This window comes from Manduca sexta, chromosome 2 (assembly GCF_014839805.1).
Source record: "Manduca sexta isolate Smith_Timp_Sample1 chromosome 2, JHU_Msex_v1.0, whole genome shotgun sequence".
Classification (NCBI taxonomy): domain Eukaryota; kingdom Metazoa; phylum Arthropoda; class Insecta; order Lepidoptera; family Sphingidae; genus Manduca; species Manduca sexta.
Window position 1 is genome coordinate 314,143 of NC_051116.1, and position 25,231 is coordinate 339,373.

Here is a 25,231-nt window from a genome sequence, read left to right on the forward strand (position 1 = left end):
CCGATACCGCCTTTCTAAAGTTTTGATCGTGCTGCCGCGCCATTGAATACTGATGGAAAGAAAGTTAAAGACGTGATCTTTGGATCCGACAACTTTATGTTCGATAGGCTTATTGGCACCTACAATGTTGAATATACGTGTAAGTCCGTCAGGAAATAGTTATCTCACTTCTTACTCTTACGAATTTTGCTGGATTAGTATTTGGGATCTTTGTTATATTTGATGTGCAAATTTAATTACCTATATTTGTCACATAATTCTAAATAAAATACTTAATGCAGTGAACATTTCCGATAAGCTTGAAAGATGAGGACAGAGCGAAACAATATATATGTACAATAATAATATCAGCCCTGTATTATATACTGTCCCACTGCTGGTACGGGCCTCCTCTACTACTGAGAGGGATTGGACCTGAATCATGGTACATTGTATTTTCAAAATTTTACCAATAAGTATTAAATTTTTAATTTAATGTTTGCAACATAAGTAAAAATAAACGCACGACGTTGTAATAATAAGCCAGCGATATTATAAATGCAGGTGTTTGTGGAAATCTTTGGGTGTCTGTATGTCCTAGAACTAAAAGAAGTAACAGATGAACGAATTTGAATAAAATATGGAACGCTGTGATATAGAGGATGACCTGGATTAGTACGTACGTAGTATGGTGCGTTCGGGTAAGATCGGATACGGGGTAAGATCGTATAACGAAAAAAATACCACGAATCTATGGTTATTTTTTAGTTTAAGCTATGTAGGCGACTACGCTGTCTCTTTTTGCCCCAACTTATATACAACAGTTAATGCTACGACCAAGTACAGGTGCGCTATGTGCATTGAAACAAAAAAGGTGGATTTCGCTTTTCTTAACATTTTTGAGACTTCTGTTTGATTTTATGGACCTTATCATACTAGCATTAGAGGCGTTATTAGAACGGAGTCCGAACTTACCCCGCGAAGGTCCGATCTTTTCTAAGGGTTTTAAATTTTATTACAGATATTATCATCTATTTTTAAGCTTACACAGAGAAAATTAGAAGATGATTAAATTATCACATAAAGTAGCATTAATAATAACCAGTTTCATGTATAAAATGTTGGTATCGCTTAAATATTGTATGAGAAAAAAAATATTTTCGAGACTCCTCGTAACACACCGAAAAACCGTCCGAAATTAGCCGAACGCACTCTACATAATATTTATCGATGATTACTTAGTACATATTTTATCCTGGTAAATAGCATATTTATTAATAGATGGCGTTAGCGCCATACAGGTGTATTTATGGATTGCTACGATGATTTAGGGATTTTTGTGGTATGAAAGCCTTTTCATACCTAATCGGATATACATTATTAGTAAGCATAAGATTGAAATGTATGTACCTAAATAAAAAAATTAAAAAAATATTTTATTTAGGACTCTAACTTGACTACCTCGTTGACGTAGTTGTATGTACAACTATAGTGCTGTAGTTGCGGATACGATCCCCGGGTCGAGCAGTGATATTGGATTTTCTACTCCTCAGTATCAAACCGGAGACTGGAATTTGTGCCCGATTTCCATAAGCCCCCTATTAAAACATGGACGGGACTCACAAGGGAAAATAGATGCACCAATTGCGCCTCTGCCTACGCCCTACGGAGACAAAAGGCGTGAGTGTAGCGCTTTCGTGGCAGAGATAGTGTCAGTAAATGTCAGTCAGTGTCAGTAAGGGTCGGTCAGTATCATCAGGGTCGTATCTATGTTAATGTCGATTGTTCGTGTCATAACGTTGACCAGTGGCATTAAACTATACATCTGGCTACTGCAAGTACGCTAGATTTAAAACGTGTAGTGCCTCGCCTAGCTTCAAGTAATAGTTCATTTACAAGTAAATAAAACACTTGGTTATCATATAATTATTTATTTAAAATATATTTATATCACTCGTACATTGTACTATCTTTTAAAAAAAATTACAAAAATGTATAGGTAAGTATGATAGTAATGTTTCTGGCAATATTTTTCCGACTTGAAAAAATCTATTTTGGTTTTTCGAAGCCTCGTTCGAAAATACTGAGCGGTAAACTTATGGTAATCACAAATTAAAATGTACAAATAAAACATCTATTTGAAAAAATACATAATTAGGTGTTGCAGGTATACAAAATGTAAAATTTTCAGAACTATTAAAATAAATTGTCTATATTCAAAAATGAAATCTGTGATACAAGAAATAAATAATTTTGTTCAAGACTAATTTGAATCTTACCATAAATAATTGATTTGAGGCAATCGCTCTGTTTTTATAAATTGTGATTGATTCTCATTTACTAACATATTCACTAAATATTTGCACATAATGAAAACAGATTTAAAAACGTCTAAAAGTTACATTTACACCCATTTAGCATATAAATAATACCACATAACCAATTATCTAAACTAGTAATATAAATAAAAAAGTTAAAAAAAGATTATGTAGCGATTGACCAAAAAAAATTTCAGCAATTTGCGCGCCATTTTCTTTTTTTCTATAGGAATGAGCAAAGGAATTCAAGACCGTACAGCCACAACTGCTAGCTACTTACCAGTATATTCAGAAGTGGACTCTTTTTACTTTAATATAGGCTGATAAAATTAAATTAATTTTCAACAACTTGAAAGGAATGAATGTTAAATACAACTCCATTAAACCATAAACATCACAAAATAGATTATATTTAAGGCATTATATCTAGTTCTGGTGGCAAGGGTATGTTTTTCATAACAGCAAATCTCTTGAGAGCGTCGTATTTGCTGCGTAAAGCTTCTATTTCGTCTCGAATCCTGTTATTTTCATCTTGCATCATTTCCATGTCATGCCATTCCTGTGAACATTATAATTATCAATATGGTATTTCTGAAATAAATACTATAAATGCAAAAATAACTCTATCTACCTATTAAACTTTTGACAGTCCACTAAACCAATATCAAGTACAGACATAGTATATTTATTTTTCAATATTAATCCCATGGCGGGAAATGCACGAATATAGCCCAGTTTAAAGAAATTCAAATGTGTATTATTTGTTATTACTGAACATTATTAGACTTTCATGTGGAACATGTAAGAAATTCTTGCACTTGTAAATTATATTGATTGTTTCTGTTATAAAATTATATTTAATTAAATGTTAGTTAGTCAAATACACATCTAATATCTCATTCTAGAATGCTCCTCATTAGACACCAATACTATACATATAATATTACACTTTATAATAACAATTTTAATGTTTCTGCAGAGCTGTATAATCAAGCAAGAAAATATTCTTCAGGATTGTCAACAAAATTAACTATAATAAATACGAAAAAAAAACTGATTTAGTTGCAATTTCAATGACAGGCAAACACGCCATAGGCTAGGAAAAAAAAAAAAAAAACCTGGTTAACATTTACCTGACTTTTCTCATTTTCCAATTCATCTTTCTGTTCTATTCGTTTGATGCGGCACGAGGCAGCGTATCCACGATTTTTGAGAGTGCGACGTCGTTGTTTCATTCTGAAACAGGAATTTAACTTGTGACTACCAACCATAACATTGTTTTAGTCTAAACTGCCTAACTCAGCTTTGCGAATTAATTATAAATGATCTGTGTGGACAATATTTGTATGTTGTATGAATAAAAAAAACCCACTAAATCACAGAATCGGTGATCAATGGCTCTCCAGAAACTTTTCAACCATCATTTTGGCACAATTACGGTTTGCAAATTTATTGTGACTTGTGTGGACAATGTCTGTGTTGTGTTTTTTGACAAAAACAAAGTTCAGTACACCAGAGAAGATGTTGCTGATCATCGGAAACATATGAATTGTCATTTTGGCATAACTGTCCAACTGTAAGGAAAGTTAGATAGGCTTTATCTCCTAATTTCAATTGAAAAACAATCTGGCAATAGTGTAAGGTAATCATTTTCAAAACCAAAATATGCCAGCAACATAGATGGATTTTGTAAAGATATTTTCACTATTCACCTGACAATCTGATCTCGAGTGAGTCCCCTCATCTTGAGCTGTCGGTTGAGGTCTCGCACGGAGATCGAGACCAGTTCATCATCACTGATCTCCGCACATGGGGTTGGGGATAAAGGAGCCTGAAGTAGCACAGAATATACATAATAAGTATTGGTACTTTAAATAATTTGTATTTTCTATCAACGCATGGAAGGCTTAGTGGCTTGAGTGACATTTGAAATCACAAAAAATAGTGATTTCAAACATGTATTATATAATTTAAGATTGCAAAAACTCACAGTGAAGCCAATTAGACTTGCCTGCATCAATATTGATCAAGTATATTAATTAGAGATGATTTAGGTCATTTTGTAGAATCATTACAAAATTTTCACATTACAAATAATTCATAGAACAAACTAATGATTTTGCAGTAAATTAATAGTCAGCCATAAGAACTAACCAATTGAACAATTTGAAATACAAATATAGAATAGTGTCTGGTAATCGGAATTTGTGTTGTACCGGTTCAGAATAGGTACAAAATAAAGCCCGGAAGTAGTCCAAATACACAAACCTGCACAAGATAACGCGAGATTTTAACTACGATAAACCATTAGACTTTCATACTTTATGAGACCTAAGATACATTTTAAGTTTGAATATCACTATAAACTTACCATAATTGCTTTCCTTCCACCCAGTTCCTTCAAATCATGAGGCATAATAAAATTTGGGACGACGGAGTAAAGGTAACGGAATCTCCGTTACAACAGTTAAATGACACGTAAAATTAACTTGCACTTGCACTACACATACGTAATTATGTGATAAATTTTAGAAGCATGTGAATTCTCGTACAATTCTATAATTGCTTTTCCTTATTGATCATTCGTAATATTTTGACCAGAATTTGACATAATATGGAAAAACATCGACGACAATAGAATAGAGGTGCAACATTTAAGGGGTAATTTAGCCGATAGCATGGATTACTTATAAAAAATCGACTAATTAGCTAACAGTTTCAAAAAAACATAGAGTAAACGATAATGATGCTATAACATTCTAGTTTGTTTTTGCAAATATTTATTTAAGGATAACATTTTCTTGAACCGATTTTTTGTGCTAATTACTGAAACGTTATTATTGAAACGTTTATTACGTATAATAAAAATAATTTGTAGCTTTATAAAATATATATACAGATCTCGTTTCGTTACAAATGACAAATAAACCGAATATCAAGAACAAGAATGCGCCAAAAAAAACAAATAGTGAGTCTATGGTCGATTGACGACTTCGCAAAGAAGGAACAGCCTAGCGCAACAAGGAACAAAAAATCTTTTGTATGGAATTGACATGGCATTTAATGGCGGATACTGCTATCTCTCTCTCTCAGTACAGTTTCTCTTTCTATTCCTCACCGCCATTATTATTGTTTGTTTACTTCCTGACGTTTTGGAATACATTTGTGTTTTATTGATTTATGTTTGTATTATTTGTTATTCAAACAAGTAAAAATATACCAAAAAGTGTTTTTGTTGGTGTAAGTGAATACGTATTAAAGACATGCCACCAAAGAAACGTTTCATTACGTGTGAAATTTGTGGAGATCGAGCCAGTCGAATAAATCACAAAAGCAGAATGTTTATGGCGAAATTTCCATTGGATGAGGTCAGGTAAGCATTAATTAGATGTTTTTAGTCATCGCGCAAATAAAGTAGCTTAGAAATAATAAAAATTCTCATTTTCTAATTACCATTATGTTACTAGTGATGTTGTTATTATTATCGATATCGATACCTGTTTAAATTTATTAATCTGCCCTCCGTGGTTTCACCTATTTAGGTCCAGATTCTGTGGGAACATAGTGATAAAAAGTAGTAATTCTAACTATCTACATACCAAGTTTAATCGCAATCATTTTAGATTTTTGCGGGTACGAATAATAAACATACAATTGCATGCACACGCTTTATAATATTAGTAAGATGATGACTGATCATCAGGACAAAAAATACTAAAGTCGTGTATGTGTGTGTGTGTGTGTGTACTTAAAAATGCGTTGAGCAATCAATGTGCCTAGGCACTGTTTATGATTTTAGGCTTAAATATAATTTAATAAGCAATTTATTTCCAATTAAAAAATATTTCCAGATGCCGAAAGTGAGTTCAGGTTGTGGGAAGAGAAGATTTGATATATGTTCCCATAGAAAAGCTGCATACTTTAAAATATGTGTGTGGTTCTCACTTTAATAACAAAGATTTTAATAAAAGAACAATCGCCTTAGAAAGTCAGACATACCATCGAAAAATTTGAAAGCTGATCCACTTCCTGATGAAATGTTGTTTGAATTTCCGTGCCATGTTTTTATAAACAATTATTGCACAAATGATAATATCTTTCAAGAGAAGTGCGACAAAGAAGTGTCACCATCCTTTGACTTTATAATTAAATATTCTCATTGTACCTTGACCTATCATAAGTGCAACTATATTCGCCTACATGGTGAATGAAGGATTTTATTTTAAAATATAATTATTATTCAACATGTGAAAACTTTTCATTTTATTTCGAGTCCTCATTTTAGTCCAGCCTTGTAATTATAGTGCTAAAATGTTCACTGTAATATACAGTGAGTTGGATTGATAATGTGGACTCGAAAATACATTATATGAATTTTATCAAAGTAGCTTTAGCGTCGATTCCCACCCAGTAGAATTTATCGATATCGATAAAAAGTGCTCACTACTATGTATTTTGTTCAGTTGGTAGTATTGTTATTTGACGTTCCTGACGTATTCTTCCGTGATATTGGTATTGATACGCCATGTAAATTCGATTTTATTACTTTGTATTAAGTCCTGTCTCTTAAAACGTAGTGATTATATTCTCTTTGAGAAGGAAAACCAAGCAAACGTATTTTAGCATTATTACGAGTGTTAAAATACAATAAAATGGCCAAAAGAAAGAATAAACCATTAATAGATTCAGATTCCAGCAGCGAGTGTTCAGATTTAGACTCGGTAAGTGCGTTTTTTCGTAACCAACGAAGGTTATAAGTTTACATCGCAGTGTAACGTTTTGACGACATTCTTTGGCGATTTGACTGCGTAAATAGGCCAAGATCAATGTTTCGCAGTTCTAACAGAGTATTTTTCGCACAACTTTATAAATAGAACAGCGGCTGGGGTGTATTGTAGAAAAAAAACACAAAAATCTGGAACAACGTTTTCTAAGAAATCGTTATTTTATTTACTTTGTAAACCTTTGTAATGGCCCCTAGACCGTGACTCATGGATATTGGGAGAGAAATACACACATATCACGTTATCTGCCTCCTTGTTTATGTAGAAACAAGCAAAATTCCAAACTTCGGCGGTCACATTGATAAAAAAGACGCGTAGTTAAGAATGTTATGTAAAAATCACATTTTGGACAAATTTCGATACGTTGGTGCTGAAAAATTTCTCTCGTTATGTAACTTGGGGTGTAAACTTTCTATTTTGGAGGCACATTTGTGTTACAATCTCTTTCATTTACTTTTTGAACATGTTTTCACATTGCAGCTTATACAACCTTGTTCATATCTCTTTAGAGCGGCAATTAAATGAAAAATACAGTCATTCTGTCATAAATATTTATAATACATAGCATGCTATACTATGTTGCTATGCTATTTACCAAATATACATCTGTTTATATTGTTTCATGTATTTTTTGTTGTTATGCCAAAGAGAATGACTTAGCATTTCTGGAACATACTATATGTATGACATATAGTAGATATAGCTAAAATAAAAAAATATGTTAAATAATATATTATCTGAAGATTTACAATACAGCTGGTAATTGTCATTAGGTGGGAATTGAACTAAAATTATATAATAGTTACTTTATTACTAAGAATATTGAACACTTCATTGTCCCTTTGCCTTCAAACAAGAAGAAGTAGTTACAGTTTTTGAAATTACACAATAATTAAAGGTTTACAAAAAAGCAGCGATAGCCTAGTTGGGTGTGGAACGGACTGCCGAGACGAATGTCCGCAGGTTCAAATCCCCAAGGGCACACACCTCTGACTTTTCTAAAAAATCATGTGTGTATTCTTTGTGAATTTATCATTTGCTTTAACGGTGAAGGAAAACATCGTGAGGAAACCTGCACATCTGAGAAGTTCTCTATAGGAATTTCGAAGTCGTGTGAAGTCTACCAATCCGCACTAGGCTAGCGTGGTGGACTAAGGCCTAATCTCTCTCAGTAGTAGAGGAGGCCCGTGCTCAGCAGTGGGCAAGTATATAATACAGGGCTGATATTACTATTATTATATTATAAAGGTTTACAAAAATAGTAATGATTATGTTTGATGCATTTTCATCCAAGTAAATTAAACTAACAATGTTTTTAATTTTGGATGTATTCAAAGACTCAAAAAAAGAAACTTATTTAGTGCAGATAGTCTTCAGATTACCAAATTTTTTTTCAATACAAATTTTACAATTATACAACTTTTTTAAAAATTTAGCTGTTGGTGGTCTGATCTACGCAGAATGAGCTCATTGTAAAATGTAGGTAGATATTGTAGCTTTGACTTTGCGGATGAACAACACCTCAGTCCCCCCCGGGACCATGAAGACTGCAAAGTATTCGAAACGTCGGGAGAAAAATAAAAAACAAAAAACCGCGATAGAATCCGGAAAATTAGTTTAATTTCAAACTATTGTTAGTTTTATGAAAATCCAGAAAATTCAAACTATTATGTAATTACTTGATCAAATCCTAAAATTCCACTAAATCTGTTTCAAATACCATAATTTTTTTTTGTGAGTCATATTGGACCCATTATAATAAGAATGAAAGTAAAAAAAAATATAATAATAAAACATTACAAATATGATTCTTAATGTTTGTTACAGCAATTCTTAAACTTAGCAAAGAAAAAAAAGAAAACAGATTCCCCTCCACAGTCAAGATCAAAGGGTAAATCATCGGGAAAATCATCAGATAGTGAATCAGATTGGGACGATGATGATAAGAAGAACTGTGAGTAAAAAAACATTTTTAACTTTAAATCAGTTTTTTTTTTAATCGTTTACAAGTGGCAATAAAATTTCTAGAAAAGTTTGCCTTAAAAAAAAATCTGTTACATATTTTTAAAAACAATTACTGTAGTCATATTTTTTATACTGAGATCTGGACTTTTTTTATCCATTAATATATGTATACATAAACATTGATATATTAACAATTACTCTATTTAATTATTCAAAATCATAACAGCATGTGTGTTATTTAATTATTTTTAAATAGTAAAACAAGAGTGAGAAATACTAAAATAAAGTAATGTGCTAGTATGACCCTAGATAAGTTAAATGAGATTGTCAGCAATCCAAAAATTTCAAATCGCATCCATTTCCAAGCTTCATGGTGAAAAGATTATTGCTTAAATAGAAAGCATGTAGTATAATTTTGTTTCGAATACATGAATTAGTCATTTTGACCCTCTGAATGATTATCGCATTACTTTCTAGCCAAATCTTCGTCATCATCAGACTCGGACTCGGAAAGCGATGCAAAAAGCGAAGCGTCAACAAAAAAAGAACAACCACGCAGCACTCGAAAGACATCTTCAGATATGTCCGATGATAATAAAAAGCGACCCGAGCCAAAAAAGGTTGAGGTCAGAAAAAGCACAGACAGTGGAGGGTCTGAAAAGAAAAAGGACACTTTTAGTGAACCTGAAGAAGGTAGGTTTATTAGGTGTTACTATAAAGTAGTGGCATGTTCATTTGTGGCAAATCCATTCATCTCATCATTTTCACATTCATCCCATATTCATTCCAAAGCCATCCCATGTTTGTATTAGTAATTTCATTGTCATCCCATATTCATGTGTGACAATTCCAAAGCCATCCCATGTTTGTATTAGTCATTTCAATATCATCCTATATTAATTTGTTACCATAACATAGTCATACTCTGTATTAGTAATTCCAATGTCATCCCATATTCAATGTGGCATTTCCAAAGCCACCCCATATTTGCATTAGTAATTCCTGTATCATCCCATATTCATTTTTGGCAATTCCAATGTCATCCCATATTCATTTGTGTATTCCAAATCTATCCCATTTCTGTATTATTAATTCTAATGTCATCCCATTTTTATTTGTGTTTAATCCAAAGCCATCCCATGTTTATGTTAGTAATTCCAATGTGATCCAATGTTTATTTATAACAATTTCAATTTCATCCCATGTTTATTTATAACAATTCCCTTGCTATCCCATGTTTGTTTATAGTAATTTCAATGTCATTATTCATAGTTAATTCAGCTTAAGCCTAAAGTTAAATGTAAGTATGAAATCTTTGTTGTTTGAAATGTAACAAGTATAATTAATTTCATAGGTGAAGTGTCATCACATTCATCGGATAATGATTCCATTGATTCTGAAGAGGAATTTGATGATGGGTAAGGAATACAAAATATCAGATTAGCATGCCAGATTTATCGCAACAATTAAGCCAGTTTTCTCAGCTTTCTTTCTTAACTGAGTAGTGTTTTTACAACTAAAAAAGCATGTAATGGTTTGAAACTCATATAGTTATGCCATTTTAATGCACCATAATAAAACAGACATGTAGAGTTAAAAAAAAATTCTACCTAATGGCCCACACTTAGATGGGCCCGGGGACGACAATTTCAATATTTTTTTATGTATATTAAAAAAATATGGCTACTATAAAGGTTCCTTAAAGAGATGTATTGTTAGCCTGACGATAAATAATCATGATATATTAGTCTACTGTGAAGGTTCCTTGAAGAGATGATATATAATGATGATATATTAACAGATACGATGAGAACCTCATGGGGGATGAGGAAGATAGAGCCCGGCTGGCAGCTATGTCGGAGAAGGAGAGAGAACAGGAGATATTCAAGAGAATTGAGAGGAGGGACCTTATGAAAACAAGGTATTTGAGACGCCATTTAAAAATACAATAGAAACTATTCATTTTGATATTACGTTAATAAATGATATTACATACGCGTCTTTACCGCTGATGACATGCCAAAAATAATCAATAAATAAATAATTTTGTTAAAAATCTGGATTCTAGTTTTATGATATGGCGTGTGCGTGAGTGTATTTCTGACTGAAAGTATGATGTTGCTTTTGTAACGAATTCTTTTAGAGTAGTGACAAAAGTGGAAAAAAAACTCCGGGATAGAAAGCAGTTTATAACCTACCTAGGATCTTAAACTATCTCCATAGCAAATTTCATAAAAATCTGTTTGGTAGTTTTTGAGAAAATCAATCACATACATCCAGAAAAGGGGACTTTATTTTATAATAAGTATAGATTAATCTGTAATAACCAAATAACTTCACAAATTTTTGCAATCATAATATGAGTCAAAAGTAAGTCACGCCAATATTACTTAGTGCAAACAAAAAAATGTCGACATATTTGTGACGACTGGTGACATTTATTGCAGTTTTAATATTTTACTTTTCGCCCGACGTTTCGAAGACTTTGAAGCCTTCATGGTCACGGGGGGGACTGAGGTGTTGTTCATCCGTAAAGTCAGTTACAATATCTTAGTAAGACAGAGAGGGAGAAAAGTAAAATATTAAATTCGTAAAATAGTTTAATTTAAATGTCTAACATTCGCGTAAACTTAAGAAATCATTATGGTGACATTTAGTCATCCCTCCTTTGTCCATTTAATCTGGACCCTACTACAATTCCTATCAGATATGGTGAGATCACATCTGTACCTGTATAAAAAAGGTACAGCGATCTGACTAATCTCTGAATCAAATAATTCCAAACTTCCCCGTGACCATGAAGGCTGCAAAGTCTTCGAAACGTCGGGAGAAAATAAAATACTAGCACCGCGATAGAATCCGAAAATTAGTTTAATTTCAATTCCAAACTTTTAGATGGGAGATAGAACGCAAGCTTCGTTTAGCTCGTCGTTCCGCCGCGGAGAGGTCCGCGTCCCCCGGCGCCATCGCGCGGCGGAGGGAGGCGCGGAAGCGGAGGAAAGCGCTGCGAGACCAGAGACAACAGCGCGAGAAGGAGAGGGAGCGCGAGCGGGAGAGAGAGAGGGAGAAACAAGGTAACACATGTTTTAGTTCTAAAAAAATGACACCACTGCATTATTCTGTTAAAAGATTGTGAGACATTTTTATCCAAATATATGATTGTTTTTTATAAAGATTTGTATGTACTAGACTGTCTTTTCTTTTTTCAATAAATTTTCAAGACTGATTTTCGTAGTGGGATTTGGTTTTCGAAAATTGTTTAATCATCCTGACACATGAGATGTTTAGTCTTATTATGTCCAGTAGTTACACTGGCTACAATGTCCTTCAAACTGGAAAACAACATTGACTAAATAATGCTACTTGGCAGTAGGAATAGACATTGCAGTGATACCTACCCAAGCAGACTCACATCGAGAGACCTACCACCAATATGTTTAATTGTTAATGTTTATGGCAGCAGAGGCCGAGGCAGAACAACCCAAAGAGCCTGAGGAAGAGAAGGATGCTCCACCGGCGAGTCCTGGGGAGATACTGGATGATTCCAAAGATGCAGGTGTGTATGGAAAATGTTATAGTATGTGCTGTACTCTGATGCTACAAGATCCAAATGTTTTTGTTATATATTTATAACTAGCTTTTTGCTCGCAGTATTGCACATGTGATTAAATTTTTCCAGGATAAATGTCTCCCTATAATTTTCTTGGAAAGTGGGGTTTCACAGGGATTCAAACTGTTTCCATATCAAATTCAGAATTCCCACAAACAGAATGTGGGGGACTTTGTTTTGTATTATGTAGGAATGTTTGGCTTGTCATAAATAATATTACACTTCTGATCTCTATGATTCTTTTACTTATCATTTATGAAATATGTGTAACTTAATCTAGGATTTATACCCAAAAGGTTAAACAGAACCACAAGTAATATGCCCATCAAGCTCATATAATTAGCTTTAATATTGATAATGTGTTTTGCGTCTTAATTTTAATAAAATAAAATATAAAAAAAAAATGTGTCATGACTCGATAGGCCAGCCAATCCCAACCATAGACAACCCTGTTGTGTTTTTTCCATATTGAAAAAGTATTCTTATAAAAATATCCTCTTGCAGAAGCATCAGAACGGTCAGCATCACCACTCTTCGGTGCAAAAACAGAAGGTCGCAAACGGAACGTGGACGATCGCAGACAGAACGCGATGGCCGCGTTGAGGGCACAGAGAGATGCCAAGGCGACAAGAGTGGAACACATCAAGCAGAAGAGAAAATTAGAGGAAGAGAAGAATAAGGACAAGGAAGAGGAAGATGTGAGTACCAGGTGTTTGTAAAGCCAGGCTTCTAAGAGTGATGATGACAAACTAACACTGTAGGTCATGTTTAGGGCTGGTTAAATAATTGAACAGATACAAAACGAAATTGGTATTCCTTATAAAGCGCAACAAGATTTGTACGTAGCGTGTGCGACGCGTCCGTCTGAGTGTCGCGAACAACGCGCCCGCATTCCGATTCAAATGGCCGTTCGCCTACAAACACACACATCACGGTATTATCCCCGAAAAGCCGGACGTGTAACCAACGCAACCACTTTCCGCCATGTATTCTGTCCAATGATGTGATAGGTGCGAGCCGATCGCCACATCGGGCACAAATACCAGACTCCACGACATACTGAGAGGAAAAACCCAATATCTCTTTCATAATCGCTTATGTCTCATCCTCTGCCAGTGACCGTCCTGAGTTAAGCTTCGTAACCAGTTACTGGGTTATCCTCAGCATGGTCAATTAACTTTTAAGGGTTTCTAGTGCCTAAATCACTCTTCCGAAAGTCCGGTGTGTTTGTATAAGCTGTCCCTACCAGGCTAACAAACGTAATCAGGTTAAAAATAAAAAAGAATATCTCTTTGCCCCATCCGAGGATAGAAACTCAAGACTTCAGCGCTATAGTTGTACCGTAATACAACTGCTATATTCTAGAGTAGTAATATCACAGCTAAAGCAATTAATCTATGTACAGAGTGTTCATTGAGTTTAATATTAGCTCTTAACAAGTACTATCCAAAATATTATAGTCCTTTTGTTCCCACAGGACGCTGACGCGGAAATAATAGGCGGCACGAGCAAACAGAGCGTCAAGTTGAAGGCGTCAGATATTTATTCTGACGATTCGGGATCAGATTCTGAAGATAATAAATCTGGTGAGTAGCATTTTATAATAGGGTACTTTGCTATGTCTGATGTTGTATATTATTCTATACTGCCGTGCTAAATGCAAGAATGAAGTTTTGTAAATATAGTTTTGTATGTAAAACTGAGATAGAGAAACTCTTTTAAGGTTTTTTTTAGCAAGTTTTAAACAAGATACCGTTATTTAAGTAAGTTCATTGAATGGATATTTCTTTAAGCTATCTGACGACATAAAAATAAAGATTTTGATTTTTTTCTGAGATACCGCTTTTGAGCTTAGCACGGCAGTATAGCAAATACAAAAAAGAAACCCCACTGTGAAAACTGCGATGAATTTGGTTAAGAAATGAGCCAGAAATTCGTGTATCAAATATTGCATTGTGCAGGAGTGGGCGCGTTGTAGGCTATCGCTCCATCTCTTTTCTTCGCACGCATAGTAGTACACGATGACGTCACGTGCGCGTATTGCAATATGACTATAGAAATACTGTACTTGGATTTGATATCTATTTGATTGCTGTATTTTAAACTATATACATAAGGTATAAGGTCGATTATCTAAAGCTGACGTATGCGCACATTTACATCACGCGTGTGTAGTGTCTGTAAATAAACATACGTCATGACAACGCAATGCATACATCTGCAATCAAAATATACCGTGATATTTTGTTTACATCTATGTATCTATCCCTTCAAATAAATTATGTGTGTAGTCTTTGTGAATTATCGCTTGCTTTAACGGTGAAGGAAAACATCGTGAGGAAACGTGCACACCTGAAAAGTTCTCTATAAGTATTATGAGGTTATGTGAAGTGTACCAATCCGCACTACAGCGTGGTGGACTAAGGCCTAATCCCTCTCAGTAGTAGACGGGGCTCGTGCCCAGCAGTTGGACAGTATATAATACAGGGCTGATAACATATATTATTATTATTTGTCCCTTCAACTATAATGAAATATTTTTGAACATGCTACATAAAATTCTTTGTGTGAGTACTGCAAACAGTCCAGCTTTAGTTAACCAAATTATATAATATATATTTATGACTATTTCTTTGTTCTTATCATGTATAGATATCTCTCAGAGTTCTGTAAAAATGAGAACGACTTTGGCTTCAGGACGTCGAAGTTCAACAAGCTCTTCGTCTTCTGGAGGAGAAGAGGAAGAGAAGAAACGCGAAGAAGTAGAAGTCAAATACGCGGACACGAGGGATCAGATCAACAAACTCAGACTGAGCAGGTAATGTGTGATGATCAAAATGTCATTTAAATTAATTTAATAATTACATTGTAGCCAGTGTAACTACTCGACATAATAAGACTGAACATGTCATGTCTCAGGATGGCGAGCGCAGTGGAATACCAAACAGTACTTTGTAATTCATGGTGTTGATGTTTCTACTGTTTATGGGCGGTCGTCTTACCATCAGGCGAACGGCAAACTCTTCTCGTCATTCAAAGCAATAAATAAATATAATGATTTCTGATGTTTAAGCGAATGTTAGATATTGAAATTAAACTATTTTTCGGATTTTATCGCGGATTTAATTATTTTAGTTTTTTCCCGACGTTTTGAAGACTTCAGCCTTTATGGTCACGGGGAGGACATAAATATATTATATAGATACATGTCTGCAGGTTTAAGCTGGAGCGTCTGGTCCACCTGCCGTTCTTCGCGCGAGTCGTCAACGGATGCTTCGTGCGCATCGGAATTGGGAACAACAACGGCAACCCCGTGTACAGGGTAACTTGCATTTTGAACCTCAAATGTATATACGCAAAAACGATACGGCCCACAAAGTTACACTTTTGACAAATGAAGATTGAAGTTTAAATCGTATTTTTGCTCATTGAATATATTATTTTGTTAATAAAAAGTTCACATTAACATATTTTAATTAAGATGTTTTTAATAATGGAAAATATAGACCTTACAGGCTAGAAGTAATTTGGCATACTCGGCTCATTTTCGACCATACTGTGGGTTGGATCCTTTTTGCGTATCTATGTCCAAATTAATTAAAAGTCTTGATTCTTTACAAGCTACAGTTTAAACCAGTAGCTGTAAAAGCGTGCTTCTTTTGCTATAATCATTGTCGGTGCAATTACTGGGGGAAAAAGGTAGTGGGGAAATACTACTATAAGAATGAACCTCTAACTTACTGTCAAAATTATTAATACTTATTCAACAATAATTATTTTTTCTATAACATTGTGTTCGTTCATTCGTTCAATGTGTTTATGTAATTCACATAGTTTATGTGTAAATAATATTTTGACTGTAAAATCTAAATTCAGTTTTTTAAAATTCCCTTCAGTGATTTCAGAGTAAAAATGCAAGAAAAATACTGCATTTAAATTATTATTTAATATATCTAATGTTGTCAGGTGGCGGAAATTATAGATGTATATGAAACGGCAAAGATATACAATTTGGGCAACACGCGAACCAACAAGGGATTGAAGTTACGTCACGGGACGCAGGACAGAGTGTTCCGACTGGAGTTTGTTAGCAATCAGGTAATGTTTATGACATCGATATGTATGCACTACGTACTAGATTTGGCGTTCCGAACATTCACTGTGTTCAACTGAATTAAACTGCAATCCATTCAAACTGACCTTAGTATTGTCAATAGTGACAGCTTGAGGTTGTGTACGGAGTGGCGTTCGTGATGTTAAAACTCGAGTCTAAACGTAAACCTGGATTTGCACAAAAATATTAGTCAAATAAGTAAAATTATTTGTTGTTCAAGTGAATAAATAGGTTAGTGACGTTTTGGTTGCCATTTTAGTTCAGATTTTGAACAAATAGTTTATATGGACGTTCGTGTCTATAGAATATATGTCAATGATCATGATCCTTTTCAGGAATTCACTGATGGCGAGTTCCAGAAATGGCACAAGGCGATAAAGGACGCGAACAAGAAACCCCCCACCATGGACTTTGTGCGGAACAAGATCAGCGAAGTTAAAGACGCTCTGATGTATGAGTTCAAGGTAATATAACTTTGTAACAAACACTATAATAATAATATAAAATGCTATTGTGTTAGGTTATCCTTTCACATTGCAACAGATAGATCACATGTTTTTACATAGTGATATGTTAGAAAGTAATACAGGGTCATTTTGACATTGCGTTGCATTAAACCATATTTCTTCTTAAATATACCAATTAAAAAAAGTGTAAGTTTCAAACAAAAAGCATATAAATAAAAAGTAGTTTTAATTTTACACGCCCTAATGCCGCAGCGACAACATCACACTTCTAGTCAGAAATACACTCACGCACACCGTAGTCGCACTAAACTACATAATGATAAAACAAAACTGTAAAGAAAAATCAGTTTTTTTTTATGGTATTTGTGAATGCATTTGTCACAACATTAGCAGAGGTATAGATGAGTATGTGGTTTCATTACTATATATTGATCGAAAAGAATGCTTTGACTCCAATAATTCAAAACCTCATGTTCAATACTCTAATAAAACTAAATAAATTAATTTGAAAACTCCACTGCTTTATTTATGTTCGCAGGAAGAAGATATAGAAAAAATAGTGGCAGAGAAAGAGCGTTTCAGATCTCATCCTACAAACTACGCGATGAAGAAAACACAACTCATGAAGGAGAGAGACGTGGCGCAAATCAGGTTTCTAATTTTATTTTCTCCTGTCAAATTAGATGGACATAGGAAAATAAATATTCAGCCATGTATCACGTAGGCAAACAAAGTTGCACTTAGGCATCAATCATTTTAGTGGCAGTTTTATTGTGAAATTAATGACACAATATCCACATTATAAAAAAATTAAACTACCAAAGTTAAAATAACATGTTGAAATAACTTGTGTAATTTTTTTATATGTCCTATAAATTTCAAGATATCTTTTAAAAATAAGGTTAGAGCATCATTTTGTTGGTGGGTCCTTTTTAACTTATTTGGAAAAAAAATACTAGAGTTCCTTGCCCGTTCTTTTTGATGGAACATCTTTCTTGGTGATTGAATAAAAATTCACTAAGTCCAAATAATGTTTAACATTTCATAGAAATAAATTATTTAATTTCATAACAGATGTAAAAATTACCCAGAGAACGGTTACCACCACCATATTTACACCTTGTTTTTCCACCCAGAGGTGACGATGAACTGGTGATGGAACTCAACGCCAAACTGGAAGAGTTGGAGGAGAGAGCCAGCCTGCTGGACAAGACGAGGACCTCCTCTATACAGAGCATATCGTATATCAACAACAGGAATAGAAAGTTGAATGTAGAAGCTGCCGAGAAGGCCATTATGGAAGAGGTGAGAATTATTTATTGATTTTTAGACTAGTCTACGAAAATAAAAGTTTAAAAGTTATTAATACTATATCCCAGAGCTTGGATATATTTATATATAACCTGTCAGAATTCACAGAAATGGCTCATAGATGTATTGACATCAATTAAGATTAAATCTGTTTAACATCGCATTAGTATTAACCGTTATGGTGTTATAATATAAGTATAAATAAATAAAATAAATAAATTTGTGTAGCTTGACTAGGACAATAAAAAACCTCGCCATGTTTTATAATATGGTACTAATATTTTATTCCGACAACTTTAACTTATATTTGAATATGCAATTTCGAAAAGGGCACATGTCTGAAAATGTAAACAGTTTAGGATATAGAAACTCAATATTTTCTAAAGTAGTGTAAAAAAAATATTTGGTTACAACTTGGGTTCAATTAGCAATAAAGCAGTTCAAATTCTTTTTTTGTTATTTGTTATTATGTATACATTTCTAAATATTTTATATTTATGAGAACTGCCTTTTTCGTAATTGCATATTCTATTGAATAAGAAAAAGTGGCGCCTCTGGAGCAGGGTCTCTATTTCCCTGGTCAGGCTATTAAGTTTAGACTAGCAAGTTCTTGCAGCAATGGGTTGTGCAAGAACGTCCAAACGCATTTACAACTACAATATGTTCATAGTTTTACACTCAGTGCATCCATGACTTCTGATATTATGTGATTAGGCGGTGGATACATTAATATCGGTTAGCCTTAAGTCGATAGCACACTAACGCCATCTATTCCAGGTGAAAGCGAACAAAGGCAAGAAGCAAGACGACCCGTTCACGCGGCGGCACACCAAGCCCGTGATGAACTTCAAGTCGCACCAGGGGAACAGGAGTCAGGTATGGCATTTAATCGATTACTGTATCGATTTTCATTAAAATTTTATTTAGTGGTAAAAATTTTAGCTTGTCTATTTAGTCTGGAGTACAGTTGATTACTTCTTTAAATACATGTATCAAAAATGTATTTGATACAAAATCTAGAAGAAAAGGATTTTTCAAAATTTCTGGAATACTTAATAACTTATAAAAATTTGAAATATAGTATTAAATGTAGCTGTCAAGTAACAGTAATAGCAAACTGTGACGTCACTTAATGTCACCGGCCATAACGCAGCGTGCGTGAGAAAGAGATAGCGTGATAGCTCCAGTTTTATTTACAATAATATTTCAAAAATGAATAACTGATTTATTTTTCAACCAATTTTGATACTTATATCACAGAAGAATTTCTTCTTCATATTATTTTCTGTTACATATAAAATAATTTACAAAATTAAACATAATGACCTACCCTACTAGCGATAGTTTATAAAGTCAACAAACCCGCACTCAAAGCGCTCAACCCTCTTTGTAATAAATAAAGCCCATGCCCAGCAGTGGGCGACATATACAGGGCAGGTATTAATATATTCGTGTATTGTTCTCAGGAGTTCGAAGCGGCCGTCGCAGATGCTCAGAAACAGAGAGAAGAAGAGCACAAAATGGCGCGCGAGAGACAAGAACGGGAGAGACTCGTGGTAAGCTTCTACTGTTACTCGGTTGATGAGTACGGACGAGCGACTTTCTCACGCCCAACGTCAATAGACAGTCTATTACTAGCTTCGAATCCATCGTGGAAATGTACCAAGCAGGATAAAATGCAACTATGTTGTTTTTTTTTTATATGTGTACGCCATTGCACTGCACCTGATGGTAAGTGGAGTGAGGTCCAATAGAATGTCGACTAACGAGATATTACTACTCGACAGTCGACACAATTATGCTGGCCTGTTAGAACCCGATATACACAAGCTGACCCTGGAACGCGACACTTACGTGGCCCGATATGGCGGGTTTTAACACCTTATGTGGTGGTCGCTATCTGGGTGGATATAAAATATATCCTGCCACCAGCAAAACTTAGTAATTAAGTAATAACAAAACTTGTTTCATAATTAGTCTTCCCAAATGTCTGTCATTTCTAGTCTACTCTAATGTTGGCTATGGTTCCCAATTGTATATTCCACTTCTAGACCACTCTAATGTTGTCTATGATAACAGCAAGCGGAGGAGGACGAGAGATCGCGAGTGGACAACCCGTCGTCTACGGACAACACGAGTCTGTACTCTCTGCACGACTTCGACATCAACATAGAGCTAGACCTGCCTGTGGCGAGTGAGTATGTAATGATATTGGCAAAAGATGTATATTATAAATTATTTGAACCATTTATTTCTCTACACACACATAAATACAAAATAAAAGTATAAAAATAAATAAAAACACACACACACACACAGTTAACAATACAAGGCGCACAACAGATTCCTTGCATGGTGTGTGGTATTTGGATATTTGAAATATGCACATATCTTATTCTTAAACATAATTCACTTACAAAAGTTATTATTTTTTTTTTATAATTTTCTATATGAGTGAACTCGATGCGCATTTAACAGTTATTTATAGTTTCTACATATATTTTTATACTTACTAGATCATTGTATGATCATTGACCCAGTATTTACTAATATTATAAACATGAAGGTTTGTGAAGAGGTTCAGATGTTCTTAAGAAGTTATTATAACGATATGAAATTGTTAATCCAAAACATGGCTTACCACTGCAAATTTTTATCCTAATTCGTTCAGCTAACTTCTAACAAACATTCAAACATTTACCAACTTTTGCATTTACACATTATAAGTTACTTTAACTTTTAAAAGAGGCTTTATAACTAACACCATAAGACACATTAACAGCGATGTTTATTTCACAGAGGCCGTTTCCTCCCAACCGAAGCAAGTGACCACAAAAGTGAAAGAGACCGGACCAAAGCGCTCGCTGAACCTCGAAGAGTACAAGAAACGCCACGGGCTTATATGAGTGTTGTGCGGACTCGTGCGCGTGTGATTGTCTATGGACTTGACTTTACTGCGCGGTTGGAAACACTTTTGTCTGTGGAAAGTTATTTACAGCTAACGGGTGTTACGTAGTTCCGGCTCGAAGGACCGAAAATTGATTTGAAGTATTATAGAGGTATACATCCGGTTAGAAGGATCAAGGTTTGTTTATGGAAAACTTACAGATCCTGTTTGAAGAGTCATAGCAATTGTTTATGGTTCCGTCAACAACCATTATGATACCCAACAGATGCATTCGTCTAAAGGATCTAAAATAGAAAATTACGATAAACGTGTGTTAGTGTATTAATCCGGCTCGAAGGATCCAATCGGTTGTCTTATGAGCTATGTTTAACAGATGACTGGTTCGCAGGAGTAAGACATTGTCAACGCTAGACTATGAAATGTTACATCCAGACTTTAAATCCGGCTCGAAGGATCAAACCTGCATTGGTTGTCTATGCCTTTCTATAAATGAATTTTTAAATGAAATATAAGGAATATTTTATTTTGTTTGTTCATGTCTATTTAAAAAGATAGATGGGATGTTATATACAGACTTCAAATCCGGCTCGAAGGATCAAACCTACCCTGGTTGTCCATGTCTTTGTATAAAAGAAAATTCACAAAATATAGTAAATGTTTCATTTTATTGTCTATCTATATCTAGTTATAAAAGCCGGCATAAAAACTCATCTATTGGTCGTTAGAGTATGCATTCGGGGTGCAGGAGATTTTCTGTACTCACAAGCTATAAATCCAACACGCGGAAACCATTTTCATTAGTCGATGGGACCAGAGTGTTTTTTTGGGTATCGAACCCCGCATTCCACACCGGATGTAACTCGCGAACTGGAATCCCCCAGCTTAGCGACTGCAAGGCCCTGGAGGAAGGTTTGGAAGGAGTTGAGGAAGGAGAAGGAATCGGGCATCTTAGGATGGGCGGAGGGAAGAAGGGAGATGTTCGCGAGCCCTTATTGACCTCAATATGAATTTGGCAACTATGAGGTAAAAACACTTAACAGTGTGCCTAGGGCCACGACAAATGTCCCCCCGTGGGGTGCATGCGGTGTGGAGACACAGAGTACAAAAATTGCCGAGGGCGGAGGACCGAATATTTTGGTTCAGACATACTATAGTGCCAATATGAGGAACCCTTCATTATTCATTCTCCCATGTTCGGAGAAATCCCCCATGCGGCATAACGAGTTAATATCCAGGGAAATAAGCCATTATTCGACTGCCTCGGTGGCGTAGTTGTATTGCACGTCCGGTACAATAGCGCTCTGAGGTCCTGAGTTCGAATCCCGGGTCGGGCAAAGTGATATTTGGGTTTTTCTGCTCAGTATCAGCCCGGAGTCTGGAATTTGTGCCCGATATGGCGATAGGCTCGCCCCCTATCACATCATGGGACGGAACATACTTGGCGAAAAGTGGGTGCCCTAGTTGCGCCTCTGCATACCCCTTCGGGGATAAAATGCGTGATGTTATGTATGTAAATAAGCCATTATGATTGCAACTAATAACTTCGTTCGGTCGTAACTTTTCAACATAGCATATTGACTGTCTAGTTAAGTCTGCTCTTGATTTTAAAACTTAATTTCTGGACTATAAATCTATGTCTAAACGTAGGCTGTGACAAATACTTTTATAATTGTTTTTTTACATTATAAATAGAAAATGTTGTTTGTCTGCGTATCGATTGTCAAAGTGTTTCCAACCGTAATGTAGAAATAATAAGTACTATTTATAAATAGCTTTAATTATAATGTTAGTTGTAATCGATTTATGAAGGTACATTTTGTACCGTCTTTTGTTACGTTTAGTTTGACATTAATTCGAGTTAGGTGTGTCGATTGTATCGATTATTCGGTAATGGATTTGAATAATCCGTTTTTAAATCGATGACTAGGTTTGAGTGACTATGTTTCGGTCAGCTTAGAATCGATTAAAATTAATCGTTTTGATGCTTAAAACGATTTTAAAGTAAAGTCGATATTCCTAATTTGAGTACGAACAAATATGTTATTCGCTTTTGATCAAAGCTTAAGTAATTTTAATAAAAACGTTATTAAAATGCGTAATAATTTAATTAATAATAAAATAATTGTTTACGAATTACACAATGTATGAATATTTATTTACCTTGATTATGAAATGTATGGATGTGAAAATTATGTTAAATAGCAAATAAAAACTTATTTGTGAAACGTAATCTGATGAAAACTATCGCAAAGCCATAGTCGCTAAAACAATATTGAAAGCATTGACATAACTACTTCATAAGGGGCCCCTAAAATATGTACCTACATAGTTTATTCCAGCGATCTTTAGGTCCTTTGAAAACTTAATTTAACAACATTTGGGGGTTCCTTGAAGCGCGCAGTCCGCGGTGTTAATGTTAATTGGAAACTTCGAGAACAAATTGCGTACTTATATTTATCCTTAAACCTTAACCCGTGATGTATGGAATAAAGGAAAACTAAACACATGCGGTTGCTTCGGACATAATTAATAAAAACACCATCAAAATTACAAAATTTCCCCTTATAATATTTCTTTAAACATTTTAACACCTCGTTGCATAAAATAGAAATACCCACGGCCCCTTTTGAATGCAAGGAAAGCCAGGGGGCTCACCGAGTATCCTAATATAAAAGTGAGTTTATTTCGTTCGACATTCTCACACTGACGGATTTTGAGAGCTGAGTAATATTTATTAAACAACGCCCACTCAGGTGAGAACAAACTCTTAAGTGGCAGCTTAAGCTACATTAAATAGTTATACAAACGGACCAATCACAACGAAGTTTTTTTACACATTTATAGACATTTTTTTATCTAAGGACGGAGCTTTGCTGTGATAACAAGTCTGTTTCTCAGTGCTGACGGCATGGCAGCCTTCGCAGTGCGTAGACATAGGGCTGTTGTGATTGGCTAATATTGAGAAACAACTTAAACTAGTTGGCTGTCAGATAAACAAAGCTGAGAAACAGACTTGTTATCACAGCAATGCTCCGTCCTTAGATAAATAACGTCATGAATAAGAGGGTTACAAAATATCACGTATTTTGATTGGTTCATTCTCGGATTGAACATTTTGGAATCGTATATTGAAAACAGCTGATAACGTTAAAATTTTCATATATCCGTGTTCACCGCATTTAAGTTATAAATTGGTTTAACGCCGTTGAAATAAAAAAAAATCCTTAAACAAAACTAAGATAAATACCACACCACGTATACTGAAATACATTTACAATTGCTCAATAAAACACCAATTTTCATATTTGTATATACAATAACATAGCATTATCATAAAAGCAAAATTTTCTAATGTTCGATCATCTGAAGCTAGCGTGTGCGCACTTTTACGCGCATGCGTAATGTCTGAATAAATATACGTCTTGACAACTCAATGCACACTTCAAAAAAGACAAAATATGTTTTATGAACATTTTCCTTCAATTATAATAATTTGAAACATTAAAATAAATGGAATTGAAGGTGGAGGAAGCAAGAAAAATTTGCAAGAATCGTGCAGTGGCAATCCATAGTCTACTCTAAAGCGTGATACTGTGTATGTATGTATGAAATAAAACTATTTTTCGGGTTTATTTCAGTTTTTTTATATTTTGATTTCCTCTCGACGTTTCGAAGACTTCCACCTACTGGTCATGAAGGGACTGAGGTGATGGTCATCCGAAAAGTCAGTTAAAATTTCTACGTACATTTTACAAATATAAATTTATTTTTTTTA

At 34.5% G+C, this 25,231-nt stretch overlaps 2 protein-coding genes across 4 annotated transcripts; one reads left to right on the top strand and one right to left on the bottom strand.

Annotated features, from left to right (window-relative positions):
- Positions 1-1,899: 1,899 nt before the first annotated feature.
- Positions 1,900-4,934, bottom strand: LOC115452071 (transcription factor MafK). Its single transcript, XM_037437860.1, has 4 exons — positions 4,669-4,934; positions 4,010-4,128; positions 3,431-3,533; positions 1,900-2,856 (listed from the first exon to the last, which is right to left on the bottom strand). The coding sequence occupies exons 1-4, from the start codon at positions 4,711-4,713 to the stop codon at positions 2,710-2,712; spliced, it is 414 nt and encodes a 137-aa protein (XP_037293757.1). The 5' UTR covers positions 4,714-4,934; the 3' UTR covers positions 1,900-2,709.
- A 163-nt stretch (positions 4,935-5,097) lies between these two features.
- Positions 5,098-24,024, top strand: LOC115452068 (RNA polymerase-associated protein Rtf1). Of its 3 annotated transcripts, XM_037437849.1 has the most exons (20): positions 5,098-5,301; positions 6,897-7,018; positions 8,909-9,035; positions 9,524-9,739; positions 10,401-10,464; positions 10,848-10,967; positions 11,942-12,120; positions 12,507-12,602; positions 13,161-13,354; positions 14,134-14,242; positions 15,309-15,474; positions 15,873-15,978; positions 16,623-16,754; positions 17,106-17,234; positions 17,776-17,888; positions 18,374-18,542; positions 19,326-19,424; positions 20,015-20,104; positions 20,628-20,742; positions 21,348-24,024. In XM_037437849.1, exons 2-20 carry the CDS (start codon positions 6,950-6,952, stop codon positions 21,452-21,454), a joined length of 2,400 nt encoding a protein of 799 aa, XP_037293746.1. In that variant the 5' UTR covers positions 5,098-5,301; positions 6,897-6,949; the 3' UTR covers positions 21,455-24,024. The 3 variants fall into 3 exon arrangements, with proteins under 3 accessions (XP_037293746.1, XP_037293756.1, XP_037293752.1); XM_037437859.1 differs by lacking the exon at positions 5,098-5,301 and having other exon boundaries at positions 6,817-7,018; positions 15,354-15,474; XM_037437855.1 differs by lacking the exon at positions 5,098-5,301 and having other exon boundaries at positions 6,817-7,018; positions 12,510-12,602.
- The last annotated feature ends 1,207 nt before the right edge of the window (positions 24,025-25,231 follow it).

Excerpts from the sequence above, each read along its gene's own strand:
- LOC115452071 (XM_037437860.1), bottom strand. The coding sequence starts at position 4,713 with ATGCCTCATGATTTGAAGGAACTGGGTGGAAGGAAAGCAATTATG. Across the intron at positions 3,534-4,009 it reads ACTCGAGATCAGATTGTCAG|AATGAAACAACGACGTCGCA; the intron begins GTGAATAGTGAA and ends TTCCTGTTTCAG. Across the intron at positions 2,857-3,430 it reads TGGAAAATGAGAAAAGTCAG|GAATGGCATGACATGGAAAT; the intron begins GTAAATGTTAAC and ends TAATGTTCACAG.
- LOC115452068 (XM_037437849.1), top strand. The coding sequence starts at position 6,950 with ATGGCCAAAAGAAAGAATAAACCATTAATAGATTCAGATTCCAGCAGC. Across the intron at positions 7,019-8,908 it reads AGTGTTCAGATTTAGACTCG|CAATTCTTAAACTTAGCAAA; the intron begins GTAAGTGCGTTT and ends TGTTTGTTACAG. Across the intron at positions 9,036-9,523 it reads CGATGATGATAAGAAGAACT|CCAAATCTTCGTCATCATCA; the intron begins GTGAGTAAAAAA and ends ATTACTTTCTAG.